Source organism: Echiichthys vipera (genome assembly GCF_963691815.1).
Source record: "Echiichthys vipera genome assembly, chromosome: 7".
NCBI lineage: Eukaryota > Metazoa > Chordata > Actinopteri > Perciformes > Trachinidae > Echiichthys > Echiichthys vipera.
In genome coordinates this window covers 33,771,352-33,784,366 of record NC_139832.1, presented here as the reverse complement: position 1 = coordinate 33,784,366, position 13,015 = coordinate 33,771,352, and the positions used below count along the sequence as shown (strand labels likewise).

Genomic DNA, 13,015 nt, shown 5'->3' with positions numbered 1-13,015 from the left:
ACTGGACACTCAGCATCAGTGTTTATGTTAGATTCACTTGGTCTAGAAAATGTGATAAAGTAAAAATAATAAATTAGTCCTCTCTCAGTCAGACTGTCCTCGCTCTCCTGCGGTTCGTTACAGCCCCACACAAGTAGTGTAGCAGTACATAATGAAAGTCACGTTTGAGAGAAGCAGGGTTGTACAGAAGAAAACTGTTCACATTCAGATGAGGTGAGACGTGCCGTCCTCACGGAGCTGCGTGGACCAGGGCAGCTACTCCGCTATCTGCCGTTAGCAAAGGTTGCGTTTAACACGCAGCTAGTGTTTTTGCTGAAGTACTTCCCACATAGTCCGATATACTCATCCTGATGTTTAGGTTGGTTGACAACATATCATCTGTCACGCCGTACAGATGCCCTGCATCAAAAATAATTCTTAATAATAGCGAAAGTATCTTCGGAAATACTCATGTTTTGAAAATAGGCTCTTTTCCGGGTTTTCCATCTCTCTCTCCCTGTTTAAAGACAGACAGTCCGTCTGTCCAATCAGGAGGGTCCATCCTCTGATCAGAGAGACCTACCCTTTCTGGTAGAAGTTAATGTTGTTATGTTTTCCGATTTGGCGTTGTGGTTTGGGATTTGTCGTTGTGGTTTGGGATTTGTCGTTGTGGTTTGGTATTTGTCATTGTGGTTTGGGATTTGGCGTTGTGCTTTCAGATTTGTCGTTGTGGTTTCAGATTTGCCGTTGTGGTTTCAGATTTGGCGTTGTGCTTTAGGATTTGTTGTTTTGTTTTATGATTTGTTGTTGTGCTTTCTGATTTGCTGTTGCGTTTTTCTATTTGCTGTTGTGATTTGCCCCTCAGGGCCACTGTAGAATTTGCTGAGGTCCAAAGAGCCCTTCCCAGCAGGGCAAGCTTTTGCAGGCTCACATCAGGTGCTACAACTCCATCCTAGAGGAAACATTGCATTGTCTGCCCTGCCGCTGGATGCCGTTTAGAAGTTTAATGACCTGACAGAATATGTCACCTGAGCAACACCTCTCAGCCACAGCTGTGTGTCCTCTTTCCTCTTATTCAAGGTCTCGTCTATTTTTACTACGACACGCTGTTCACAGCAAAAAGAGACAGCGAATGACTGCACAGCACTATCACTTCAGTTTCAATGTGTATATAATGTATGTAGAATGCAGTATATCACAGATGTGAGCAAAATGAATATATTGTATTTGTACTTTACTCAACACCTCTTTCTGTTTAGTTATAAAGTATAGTGTAGTATAGTATAATTATAACAATATAATTATTTAAGGTCATTTATTTTTATGGTCATTACCATAGGCAAACTCTATGTAGAAAGGCAGGTTGTGCTGCAGCAGCACCGCAGTGGCTTTTTTCGACGAAACCCACATAAATGCAAGGTTGATGCCCAATAAAAAAGCTGAATGAATATATTTATTTACATTTTGCAATATGGACAGAGCAGAGCATGGTGTTTCTGGAGCCAGAGGCAGAGAGCAGTCAATCAAGGTGTTATCTTATATACACAAAATCATCTATTCATGTTTATGAGTGTAATACTCACTGTGTGAACATGTATTCCCACTGTTCCCTGACAAAGTCCCATGCCAGAGACTGTCCCACTCTGTTGCTGGCGACAGATGTAATGATGAAGGTAGCGTCCTGCTTACGAATCACAGATGAGTTTAAGGTATAAGACAGATACCTATGAGAATAGAAGAGACATGCTTGACAGATCATTCTTTCCATCCATTCAACCGTTCTATACAACTGTCATGCCCCCATCTATTTTCGAGCATGCATCGTCCAGCAGCTTCCATTTACAAGATTTCAGAAACAGTAACATTCATGATGAATTAATTTATTTTATAAACAACCGTATTATTTTTGAAAAAATACAATCTGGCTTTCATTGATTTCATAGCACTGAAACTGCACTTCCAAGTGACCAATAATTTGCCGTGTGCATGAACTGTGCCTGAGACTAAGCTCTCACACAGCTCTGCACTGAGTGGACAGGATGATACGGGCGCGGTGGATTTTTTCAAAACAAACAAGCTCTAGGTGCACGGACATCTTTTCTAAAACTGGATAATTTATGTCGTTCTAGATATATGTTGGCTTCAGTGAATATGATCAAACAAATGTTGCTGACTACGACTTTAATAAAATAATGACTTTTTCCTAAATAAAGTGATATGAGAATGAAATGACACGATATCTGATATATTTTTTTTCAATACAAAAATTGCACTAGGTTTTTAATTGTTTCTGCTTCAAATCACATTAATAATTATGTCATTATTTGTCTCTGTGTCATCAGATTTAAAGCAGACTGACTTGATAACTTCAGAATCAAACTTAAAGCAGACTGACTTGATAACTTCAGGATCAAACTTAAAGCAGACTGACTTGATAACTTGTGTAAGATGTCGCTGCGTGCGTGGCAGCCTGTTACAGCAGCTCTCGCTCACTTTTGAGCTTTTTCCTCTTTTTATATTTCTTTTGCACTTTTTTTAACTATTCCTTCTTAACACTCTTTTGAGCTCTCTCTTGGGCAGTATGGAGACCAGACTCGCGTACTTCGTTCGGGTCTCAATACTTATTTTTTAAACATTTTCCGTTGTGTCCAGGGAGCCTGTACGCAGCCCTGTTGTTTACAGTAGGGATCAGCTGTTGGCCTTCAGTAGCACTGCGGTGCAGCCGCACAAGCGGCCTGATGTCCCCCTGAGGAGGAGGAGACGCGGGTGCCGTTCCGGAGCCGCTCGCCGTTGCAGGAGGACACGCTACAGAACCGTCCTCCCGTCTGTCATCATGGGGAATGTAAGATCTCTTACCAACAAGATGGACGAGCTAACAACGCTGACCCGGCATCAGAGGAACTACCGCGAGTGCAGCATTATAGTGCTCACTGAGACGTGGCTAACGGAGCTGACCCCCGACACGGACGCTAACCTGGACGGGTTTCAACTACGGTGGGCAGACCGGACGGCAGAGAGCGGTAAGAGGAAAGGATGAGGGCTGGCTGTGTTTTTTAATGACAGTTGGTGCAACTCTGGGCACATCACTGTTAAAGAGCAAGTCTGCAATAAGGACATCAAACTTTTAGCTGTTAGCATGAGGCCGTACTACCTCCCGAGGGAGTTCACACAGGTGATTGTGTGAGCTGTGTACATCCCCCCCTCTGCTAACGCTGATGCAGCTTGTGATGTTCTTCATTCAGTCTCAAGCTCACTGCAGACACAGCACCCACAGGCCCTCTTCCTCTTCTCTGGGGACTTTAATCATGCCTCTCTGTCCTCTACTCTGCCCACATTCACACAGTATGTCACCTGCCACACCAGAGACAATAAAACGCTGGACTTATTGTACGTCAACATCAAGGAGGCATACAACTCATCCCCTTTCCCTCCCCTGGGAAGATCTGACCACAACCTGGTGCATCTTCTGCCTGTGTACAAGCCCCTCGTAAACAGGCAACCAGTGGAAGTCTGCACAGTTAAAGCATGGACTAAGGAGTCTGAGGAGGCTCTGAGGGACTGCTTTTGACAACTATGTGGGAAGAACTGTGTGTTTCTCATGGGGAGGACATCGACAGCTTAACAGACTGCATAACGGACTACATAAACTTTTGTGGCCCTTCTTAAGGAGAAAAAGAAGGCCTTTAGGTCAGGAAACAAGGAGGAGCTGAAGGCTGTGCAGAGGGAGCTGAGGAAGAAGATCAGAGAGGGGAAGAATAGCTACAGGAGGTAGATGGAAAACCAGCTGCAGCAGAGAAACGTCAGTGGAGTCTGGAGAAGCCTAAAAACTATCTCAGGGCAGAGGACACCAGTGTCCCAGGCTGCGGGGGATCAGACGTGGGTGAACAACATGAACCTGTTTTTCAACAGGTTTGATCAGACACCCAACCATCCCCCGGCCCAGCCATCTCTGTTGCCCCCCACCACCTCTCCCATCCCTCCTGTTTATTGCCCCGTTATCACTTCTACCTCCCTCTCTACGGCTCTCATGCCACAGACTCAGCTCAACGCCGGGAAGACCAAAAAGGCTGGTGGTGGATTTCCGCAGGCACAACCCTGCACACAGGTGAACATCCGGGGAACGGACATTGAGATGGTGACATCTTACAAGTACCTGGGAGTTCACCTAAACAATAAACTGGACTGGTCTGACCACACTGCAGCAACATATGAGAAAGGTCAGAGCAGACTGTACCTTCTGAGGAAGCTCAGGTCCTTTGGAGTGAAAGGGGCACTCCTGACCTCCTTCTATGACTCTGTGGTGGCATCAGCCATTTTCTATGGAGTAGTCTGCTGGAGCAGCAGCATGTCAGCAGCAGACAGGAGGAGACTTGTTAAACTTATCAAGAGCTCCATCCTGGGATGCCCTGTGGACTCAGTGCAGGTGGTGGGAGAGAGCAGGATGCTGGACAAGTTGTCATCCCTGCTGGTACAGGAGTCCAGCCCCCTGCAGGTAACTCTCACAGCACTGGGCAGCTCCTTCAGCAACAGACTGATACACCCTAAGTGTGCGAAGGAGCGGTACAGCAGGTCCTTCCATCCTGCTGCTGTCAGACTTTAAAATCAGCACTGCTCCCAATAGACTATTGACCTCATCCTGTACCCTGCACTGTGCAATATGCCTGTACTATGGGCACTTCTGTTTTTTGCACTATTTGGACATATTTAATCATATTTATTCACTCCATATTACATTATTACAAAACAAACAAAACAAGAACAACTGCACTATATCATGTGAATATGTATATATGTCTATTTCCATTTCTTGCTTATTTTTGCTATTTTCTTATCTTATTTTGTCATATTCTGTTGCTGCTGTGACAAAAGAATTTCCCCGTCTGCGGGACATTAAAGGTTTTCTGATTCTGATTCTGATTCTGAAGTGGGCAGTGTTTGTCATATAATTTGGAAATAATAAAAATAAATGATTCATAAGATTTATCTATATCCTCAACATAAATGTCGTTCCAGCTTTCTTGCAGTAAGTCTCTAAGATTTTCAATGGTTGCATCTGTTATTTTCCTTGTTAAGTTTCGAGTTTCCTTAGGACCATCATTTTTTTTAACAGGTGATTCAAAGAGTGAAAATAGGTAAATGACGACTGGCATCACTTATAAGTAATCCACCCTTTAAGTTCCCTTCAGAGACATTCGTTAATATATTGTCTATAAATGCCGCTGTGTTCATAGTTATCCTGCTTTGATGTGTAATTGTAGGATACAGACTCATAATGAATTTCGATATTTGTGATTGATTATGTGAATTTAAAAAAATATATATTGAAGTCTCCACAAACAAATAAATTGCTATTTGTGTTAGACATTTCTGTCAATTTATCTTCAAAAATATCAATATCAGATCCAGGAGCTCTATAAACACAACTTATAATTGTATTTCTTGATTTTTCACATATAATCTTAACTGTGATACATTCCATAATATTTTCTGGGGGAAAGGACATATGTGGAAAAAAAAGTGCAAAAACATTTATTTTCGGTCGATATTCAAATCGAATTATATTGAATTATATTCAATGTTGTGGAATCTATGTTCAGTGTAGTCAAAGGTTTTCAGGCAGAGCTCCTGTGCAGAAGTAAATTGAATGTAGTCCGGTAACGTCATATAAAGCTAATAATTATACATGGGTCCCCACGCAAAGAAAGGCCGTTTGATACCATGACAGGAAAGTAATACCAGTCGATGTAAACAATAAACCAAAAACAGTTAAGAGACGAATTGTCATCACATGTATTTATCCAGTTCTGAGATGTCTCTGATAAACAGCACCTTTGCTTCCTCTGGTGTTCCTTTTACTTTTATGAAGATTTTACAGCTAGCAGTCCATGTTGATTGAATTTTGTTTCGCTTCCTCAGCAAACGGGCCTGTCTTGCGATATCGAGTTTTTCTTTGTCAAATGTTCGTTGATGTATACATTTGTTACCTTCAGTTTTCTCCCCTGCCGGAGCAATGCTATTTTCTGTTTTCTGTTCACAAAAGCAAGTTATTATGGACGGTTTCTCACTTTTGATTTTCCTTGGGAGGGGATGACAGGCCTCAATGTCATGACTGTTCACAGTTATTCCTTTACTGACAAGGAAGGAGATAACTTGTTGCTGAGTCCAAATCAGCCTCGGTGGGCTCCCCATTCACAGATCCAGCAGTACTTGCATATGACCTGGGTCTGGTCTCCAGCCCACTGATAATCAAGTCATTCATGCGAGTGTACTGTTCAAGATCAGTCACCCTGGATTCTAGAACTGATATCTTTTTTATCTTTTTCAGCATTTTTTTTTTCAGATCTTTGATCTGTCCCATCATATCTAATAGTAGTTTCTTATTCTTGGCAATGTTTGAAATTTCACTGGACATAGAGTTAAGTGACTTCCTTATGTCCTCCACCCCCTTCTCCGTGATTGCAGACTTTTTTGTGGCATTTTGTTTAATATTTCAGAGTATGTGTAGGCTACCAAGCAGAAGATCGCTGGGCTGATGAGTGTGATGACAATGACGAGGAGACAAATCACAGCACCAGACTGATGACAAGTTGACCAATCATAGCGCCAAATATAGCGCAAATATAACACCAAGAATGGCACCCCCCCCCCCCCTCTCTCCATTCTGTGGGCCCACGAAACACAGGAGGAACCGATGGGGTCAGGTGCACTGCTGCAAAGGTAGCAGTGAAGGTGAGGGGCCTCGATGGATCAGACACTGGCAGCAGAGGCTGGCTCTGGAGACGTGGAATATCACCTCTCTGTGGGGAAGAAGCCAGAGCTTGGATTACCTCCACACACAGTCTCGGTTCTGGAACACTACTCCTGGCTAGGGGTTGGACACTATTCCTCTCTGAAGTTGCCCAGGTTGTGAGGTGCCGGGTGGGTGTGGCTGAGCACCATGGTGTTGGAGTTTGCCCCGGTGGACGAGAGGGTCGCCTCCTTACGCCTACGGGTGGTAGGTGGGAAAACTCTGACTGTTGTTTGTGCATATGCACCGAACAGCAGTTCACAGTATTCAGCTTTTTTGGAGACCCGGAATGAAGTCCATGTTTGAACATAAGGATGCTCATAAGTGTATGTGGTACCATGTTGAACCGGAGTGGGCGATGTTCAAAGCTTCCATTTCTGAAGCAGCGGCGGTGAGCTGCGGCCTCAATGTCTTAGGTGCCTCAAGGGGCGGTTACCCTCGAACACCCGTGGTCAGGGAAGCTGCCTGACTGAAGAAGGAGTCCTTCAGGGATATGTTATCCCAGAAGACACCTGAGGCAGTTGCAAGGTACTGACGGGTCAGAAGGGCTGCAGCCTCTGCCGTGTCAGAGGCAGAGCAGCGGGTGTGGGAGAAGTTCGGAGAAGTCATGGAGAAGGACTTTCGGGCGGCACCAAGGTGCTTCTGGAAAACCATTCGACACTTCAGGAAGGGGAAACGGGGAACTGTCCAAGCTGTTCACGTAAGGACGGGATGCTAGTGACCTCAGCCAATGGAAGGAGCACTTTGAGGAACTCCTTAATCTGACTAACACGCCCTCTTTTGTAGAGGCAGAGCTGGAGGCTGATGGGGGATCATTGTTAATATCTCTGGCGGAAGTCAAACAACTCCACAGTGGCAAAGCCCCAGTGATTGATGAGATTCGACCTGAAATGCTGAAAGCTTTGGGTTGTGAGGGGCTGTCTTGGTTGAGACGTATCTTCAGCATTGCGTGGAAGTCCGGGACACTGCCAAGGGAGTGGCAGACTGGGGTGGTTGTTCCCTTGTTTAAAATGGGGGACCAGAGGGTGTGTGCCAATTACAGCGGTATCACAATACTCAGCTGCCCTGGTAAAGTCTACTCCAAGGTGCTGGAAAGGAGGGTTCATTCTATAGTCGTACCTCAGATTGACGAGGAACAATGCAGATTCCGTCCTGGACGTGGAACAACGGACCAGCTCTTCACTCTCGCAAGGATCCTGGAGGGGGCCTGGGAGTATGCCCATCCAGTCTACTTGTGCTTTGTGAAACTGGAGAAGGCATATGACCGGTTCCCCCGCGAGATACTGTTGGAGGTGCTGCAAGAGTATGGGGTGAGGGGGTCACTTCTGAGGGCCATCCAATCTCTGTACACTCAAAGCGAGAGCTGTGTAAGTCGGATTCGTTCCCGGTGGGGGCTGGCCTCAGCCAGGGGTGCGCTTTGTCACCAATCCTGTTTGTGATTTTCATGGACAGGATATCGAGGTGTATTAGTGCTGGAGAGGGGTTGCAGTTTGGTGGGCTGAGGATTTTATCTCTGCTATTTGCAGATGATGTGGTCCAGATGGCATCGTCGGTTAGTGACATTCAGCACTCACTGGATCGGTTCGCAGCTGAGTGTGAAATGGCTGGGATGAGGATCAGCACCTCTAAATCTGAGGCCATGGCTCTCAGCAAGAAAACGGTGGATTGCTTAGTCCAGGGAGGGAATGAGTCCTTACCCCAAGTGAAGGGGTTCAGGTACCTCGGGATCTTGTTCACGAGTGAGGGGACAATGGAGCGTGAGTTTGGCCAGAGAATCGTAGCAGCGGGGGCGGTATTGCTGTCGCTCTACCGCACCGTTGTGATGAAAAGAGAGCTGAGCCGGAAGGCAAATCTACCAGCCAGTCTTCGTTCCCACCCTCATCTATGGTCATGAATGCTGGGTCATGAACGAAAGTACGAGGTTGCGGGAATAAGTGGCCAAAATGGGTTTTCTCAGGAGGGCGGCTGGAGTCTTTAGAGATGAGGGTGAGAAGTTCAGCCATTAGTGAGGAATTCGGAGTAGAGCCGCTGCTCCTATGCTTTGAAAGGAGCCATTTGAGGTGGTTGTGACATCTAGTAAGGATGTCCCCTGGGCGCCTTCCTAGGGAGGTGTTCCAGACACGTCCAGCTGGGAGGAGGCCTCGGGGAAGTCCCAGGACCAGGTGGAGAGATTATATCTCCACACTGGCCTGGGAACTTCTCGGGATCCCAACTCCAACTCTAAAATAAACTTACAGTATTATCAAAGAATGATTATTTTTACATATGTTATTATTTGATGTTACTGTGTCACTGACACTTCCACAGGATTATTAACTAAGAGGAACAATCACATTGTGTTAATGTGTGTGTATTCACTGTTAAATCCCTACACTCCCTCCTGCCTTATTTGTATTTTTATATGAAATCTGATCGTTTGTCTTTGGAGATGAAGAAAAGAGGCAGTTTCTTCAAGTTTAAGCAGGAAAATGAATGCATCTCATTAACCAGGCCACACATTTGGACTTAAAGATAGCAAACCCAAGCTATCTCTTCAGATTTCTAGAAGACTTCCTCAGATGATTTCCTCAGACTTCTCACTCAGTTTCTTCTCAGTCTTTTGTCTTACTTTGTCCTAGTCTTGTCTTCGTTTTGTCTTAGTCTTGTCTATTAGCTTAAAGCTGAAGATTTAGGGTTCACAACTAAAGTGACCCTTTGACGCTTGCTGCTCTGTTGGACAGGTTGTCCATGCCTTGGCCTCTGACGAATCCTCTGACAACCTGGTTCTGCCAGCCCTGCACCTCGGGAGAGACTTCTGCACGTCTGACGTCTGCTCTGGTGCTGTGAAACACACCTCCTTCCTAATGGATCCCCCTTCTACACAGCTGAGTTGGTGAGATGACATTGTCGGTACTTTAGTGAGCAGATCTGGTGGTCACTGATTATTTGATAATAAACTTTACTTTCCATGAAGGTATGATTAGAAATTGCATTTCCATATCATAGCTTTAACAGGCCCATTCATTTTCTGTGTTATTCTCATGTGTGTCATTTCATGTTATCATCTATCATGTATATTATGTATATAAATATATATTCATATTTTTGCAGTAAAACCCCCAAACCCAAGTTGTTGTCTGTGAGCTTTCATTCTGTTTTGCAAAGTTTTGAGGTCACTGTTTTATGAGAACAAATGTATTCAGATTGAGATTGATAGAAATTGATTGATACAATTAACTGACAATTAATTGATGAGAAACTGATAGAAAAGTGTTCTTTTAATTCTTGCAGGTGACTAGGTTTCCATCGAGCTTAGTCCACATTACCTGTTTATTCGGTGGTGGTGGGGACTCCTTTGACAAGGAATTATTAATAAGCCTAATTAATACTTAATAAGGTGATTCATTAATTTATTATAATACATGTAGTTCTCTCTACTTATCCTACACCAAGGTTACAGGGCTTTTACCCCCCCCCCCCCCCAAGCTTGTATTATATGTGTGCGGGTGAGGACATACGATTTTCAACATTCATCAATTTTCAACTTGTTTACTAAATCAATTTGAAAAGGACATTACCCTTCTCATCTTTGGAAGGATACACACCTTTCCAGCAGTAGTGTCTTTCTGGTACAGGCCAGTGCAGACATGAGTTTGCTGGCCTCGCTGGCTGCAGTAGCGTTCCTTAACTGTGACCAGCCAAACTCCCACTCTGCTTCATCACCTGCTGCTATGGCACTGCAGTAGACTACTGAACGCAAGTTGGGATTAATCCTGGAAAGAGAGATGGAGTTAACTAAACTAAGAGCACACTCACACTGTCCATCCAAACCGTGCCCAAGCACGTTTCACAGCTAAAGTCTAGTTCGTTTGTACAGTGTTAGTGCCTAGGAGCGGTATGCTTGCCAACCATGGCCCGTTTGGGAGAGGTGGGTTTTTGTAAAGCACGTTTGCACATGTACGAGCACGAGCGTGCGCACATGTACGGGCACAAGGCCTATGGCCGTTCTGACTTAATTTTATGTGCGCCTGTTCGGACATAGAAAAAAAGAAGGACGGACCATGCGTGGACATTTAAAACAATTGCGGTGAAAGGTTCAAATCGGTGTGATGCGGAGGTGGAGTGTTTTCAAAAATTTTTTCAAAAACAGTTGGACAAGACGCACAAAAACTCTGAGGTCTATGGAAAGATTTGTAAACAAAGCGACGTATCGCAATGACGTCAATCAATGCGTGTGACGTGTGACGTGTTACGGCGGGATGACGTATAGGCAGGCAAGAAGTATTCGCCGAGGCCCAGATAGTGTGAGTACAAACGGGCCTATGGCGAGGGGGGAGAGGGAGGGGGGGACAAGTTCCTTAAAGCATGAGCACGGTACGGATGGACAGGATGTGAGTGCGCCCTTACTAAAAAAGGGGGCATCATCAAATGATAAATAAAATAGACCAACAAATTGTAATAAGGGGCCTCCATCCATTGTTTGAACCATGAGGAGATCAGGTTCTGGCAATCAGTTAGTCCTGTCCTGCAGGCCATATGGACAGCATTCACCTGGTTATACCTGCAGGAAGACAAACATGACAAGTTGTTACATTTTGCAGCCATTTTCTTATGAAAAATAGAGAAACAAAGTTATCAAATGTGACCAAAGTGACATTAAATCATATCCCCTACTGCTTTGGTTAAGAAGCCCGAGAAGACACAGTCCACTTTAAATGTTACATTTATTTCAAGTGGTCCAGGGCTTAACTGTGCATTCACACCAAAAGCAATGGAGGCGATGAAAGCGTCAAGCTGCCATTCAAATTCAATGTAAATGATGCGATGACACACGATGTCGCTTCGGACGACACCTTCCGAGCGTTAAGAGCGCTGCGATGATGCGATGAAGAGTCCATCGCGTCTATCGCCTCATCACATGTATCGCTTGAAGTTGAAAAATTTGAACTTTTCAAGCGACATCGCGTGAAGCTGTTGAAATTGTGGTAAGCGTCATTAAATTTCTCTGTGAAACATCCAGGGGCTCACCGGGCTCACCAAAGCTGCTATTGTTGCAGTCCTTGGGGGAAACCAGATTGTTCCTATGGATATAATATAATGGATATAACTATGAACTGTGGATGGCAGCAACGTGCCTTTAGGCATCTAGTCTGCCGGAAATACAGAAGAAGAAGAAGAAGAAGAAGAAGAAGAAGAAAGCCATCAGTGCAGAGTGAAGCATATCCCGGTGTGATCTCCGGGCAGCACCTGTACAGCTACGGAGGTTGAATCACTGACAGCCTGATCTCACTACAACACAACACCTGGTTTAAGGGCAACACACTTCCTCTGAGAGCTCATTTCTGTTCTTTTAGAAGCATTCAGACCCCTGTTAGCACTAGCATAACTTCTATTTAGCACAACAGCAGAGTAGGCTGAGCTGGGGGTTAGCTTCAGTTAGCAAGCCGCCTTGGCTGCTACCTGCGATAGATGCGATGAAGCGATGATCGCTTTTGGTGTGAATGCACGGTAACAGTGTTTAAGACACAAAGCTGAGAGAGATAGATAGATAGATTTGATCACAAGAACATATATATTTGTTCTTTGTATCTAGGTGAGTATACTCACTGGTCAGTGTGTCTGTCAGGAACACGGGTCCAGTTGGATGTTATGCTTTTGAAGTATAGGAAGAGGGGAGTGACCAACTTCTTTATGTAGTCCTAGAAGTATTAAAGATAGGTGAGTAAAGGATTCTGATTTATCTGTAGAACTGTATTTGCCTCCTAATGGCCCTTCAGTGTAAATTAGCTTTTTGAAGGAACCAAGAGGTGCATTGTTTTGAAGTACTCAAATCCTACAATAGCAAAACTTTGAAAATCTTTGTCATAAACAGATAATGTAGTGTACCTGCATTGGCTGATAGACTTCAGTGCGGTCCAGCATGAGGTAGTAATAGCCCATATTATCCAGAGCAGACTGCCAGGGCATGTATTCTCTCTCCTCAGACAGATAGAGAGTTGTGTTTAGAGCAAGAGTAGTAGAGACCATCTGAGCCCTACATACAGAAGAGATACACATTTTAGCATATCAAATAGGTATATCTGTCTCAGAGATTTCTATCTCATTCCAATACAACCATTTTTTGTTTTCGTTTGAATTTCTTTTTGTAGTTTGGGTGAACCAACCATATATATGTCAGACCCGGGCAGGAATGAGGACTCCAAATCGGAAGGCTCTGAGCCAATAAAACACAGAACCAAAAGTCGCTCCGAACAGGAGGAAAAAACAATG

The 13,015-nt window shown here is 44.5% G+C and overlaps 1 protein-coding gene across 1 annotated transcript in view; it reads right to left on the bottom strand.

Annotated features, from left to right (window-relative positions):
- Positions 1-13,015, bottom strand: part of LOC310949499 (aminopeptidase N-like) — a gene marked incomplete at both ends in the record, with an annotated part of 104,918 nt that overhangs the window by 17,952 nt on the left and 73,951 nt on the right. The window contains 5 exons of the mRNA XM_083916972.1: positions 1,563-1,703; positions 10,351-10,518; positions 11,196-11,306; positions 12,353-12,444; positions 12,632-12,779. Of these exons, the coding sequence (XP_083773098.1) occupies positions 1,563-1,703; positions 10,351-10,518; positions 11,196-11,306; positions 12,353-12,444; positions 12,632-12,779 (660 nt within the window). The remainder of the gene's footprint in view (positions 1-1,562; positions 1,704-10,350; positions 10,519-11,195; positions 11,307-12,352; positions 12,445-12,631; positions 12,780-13,015) is intronic.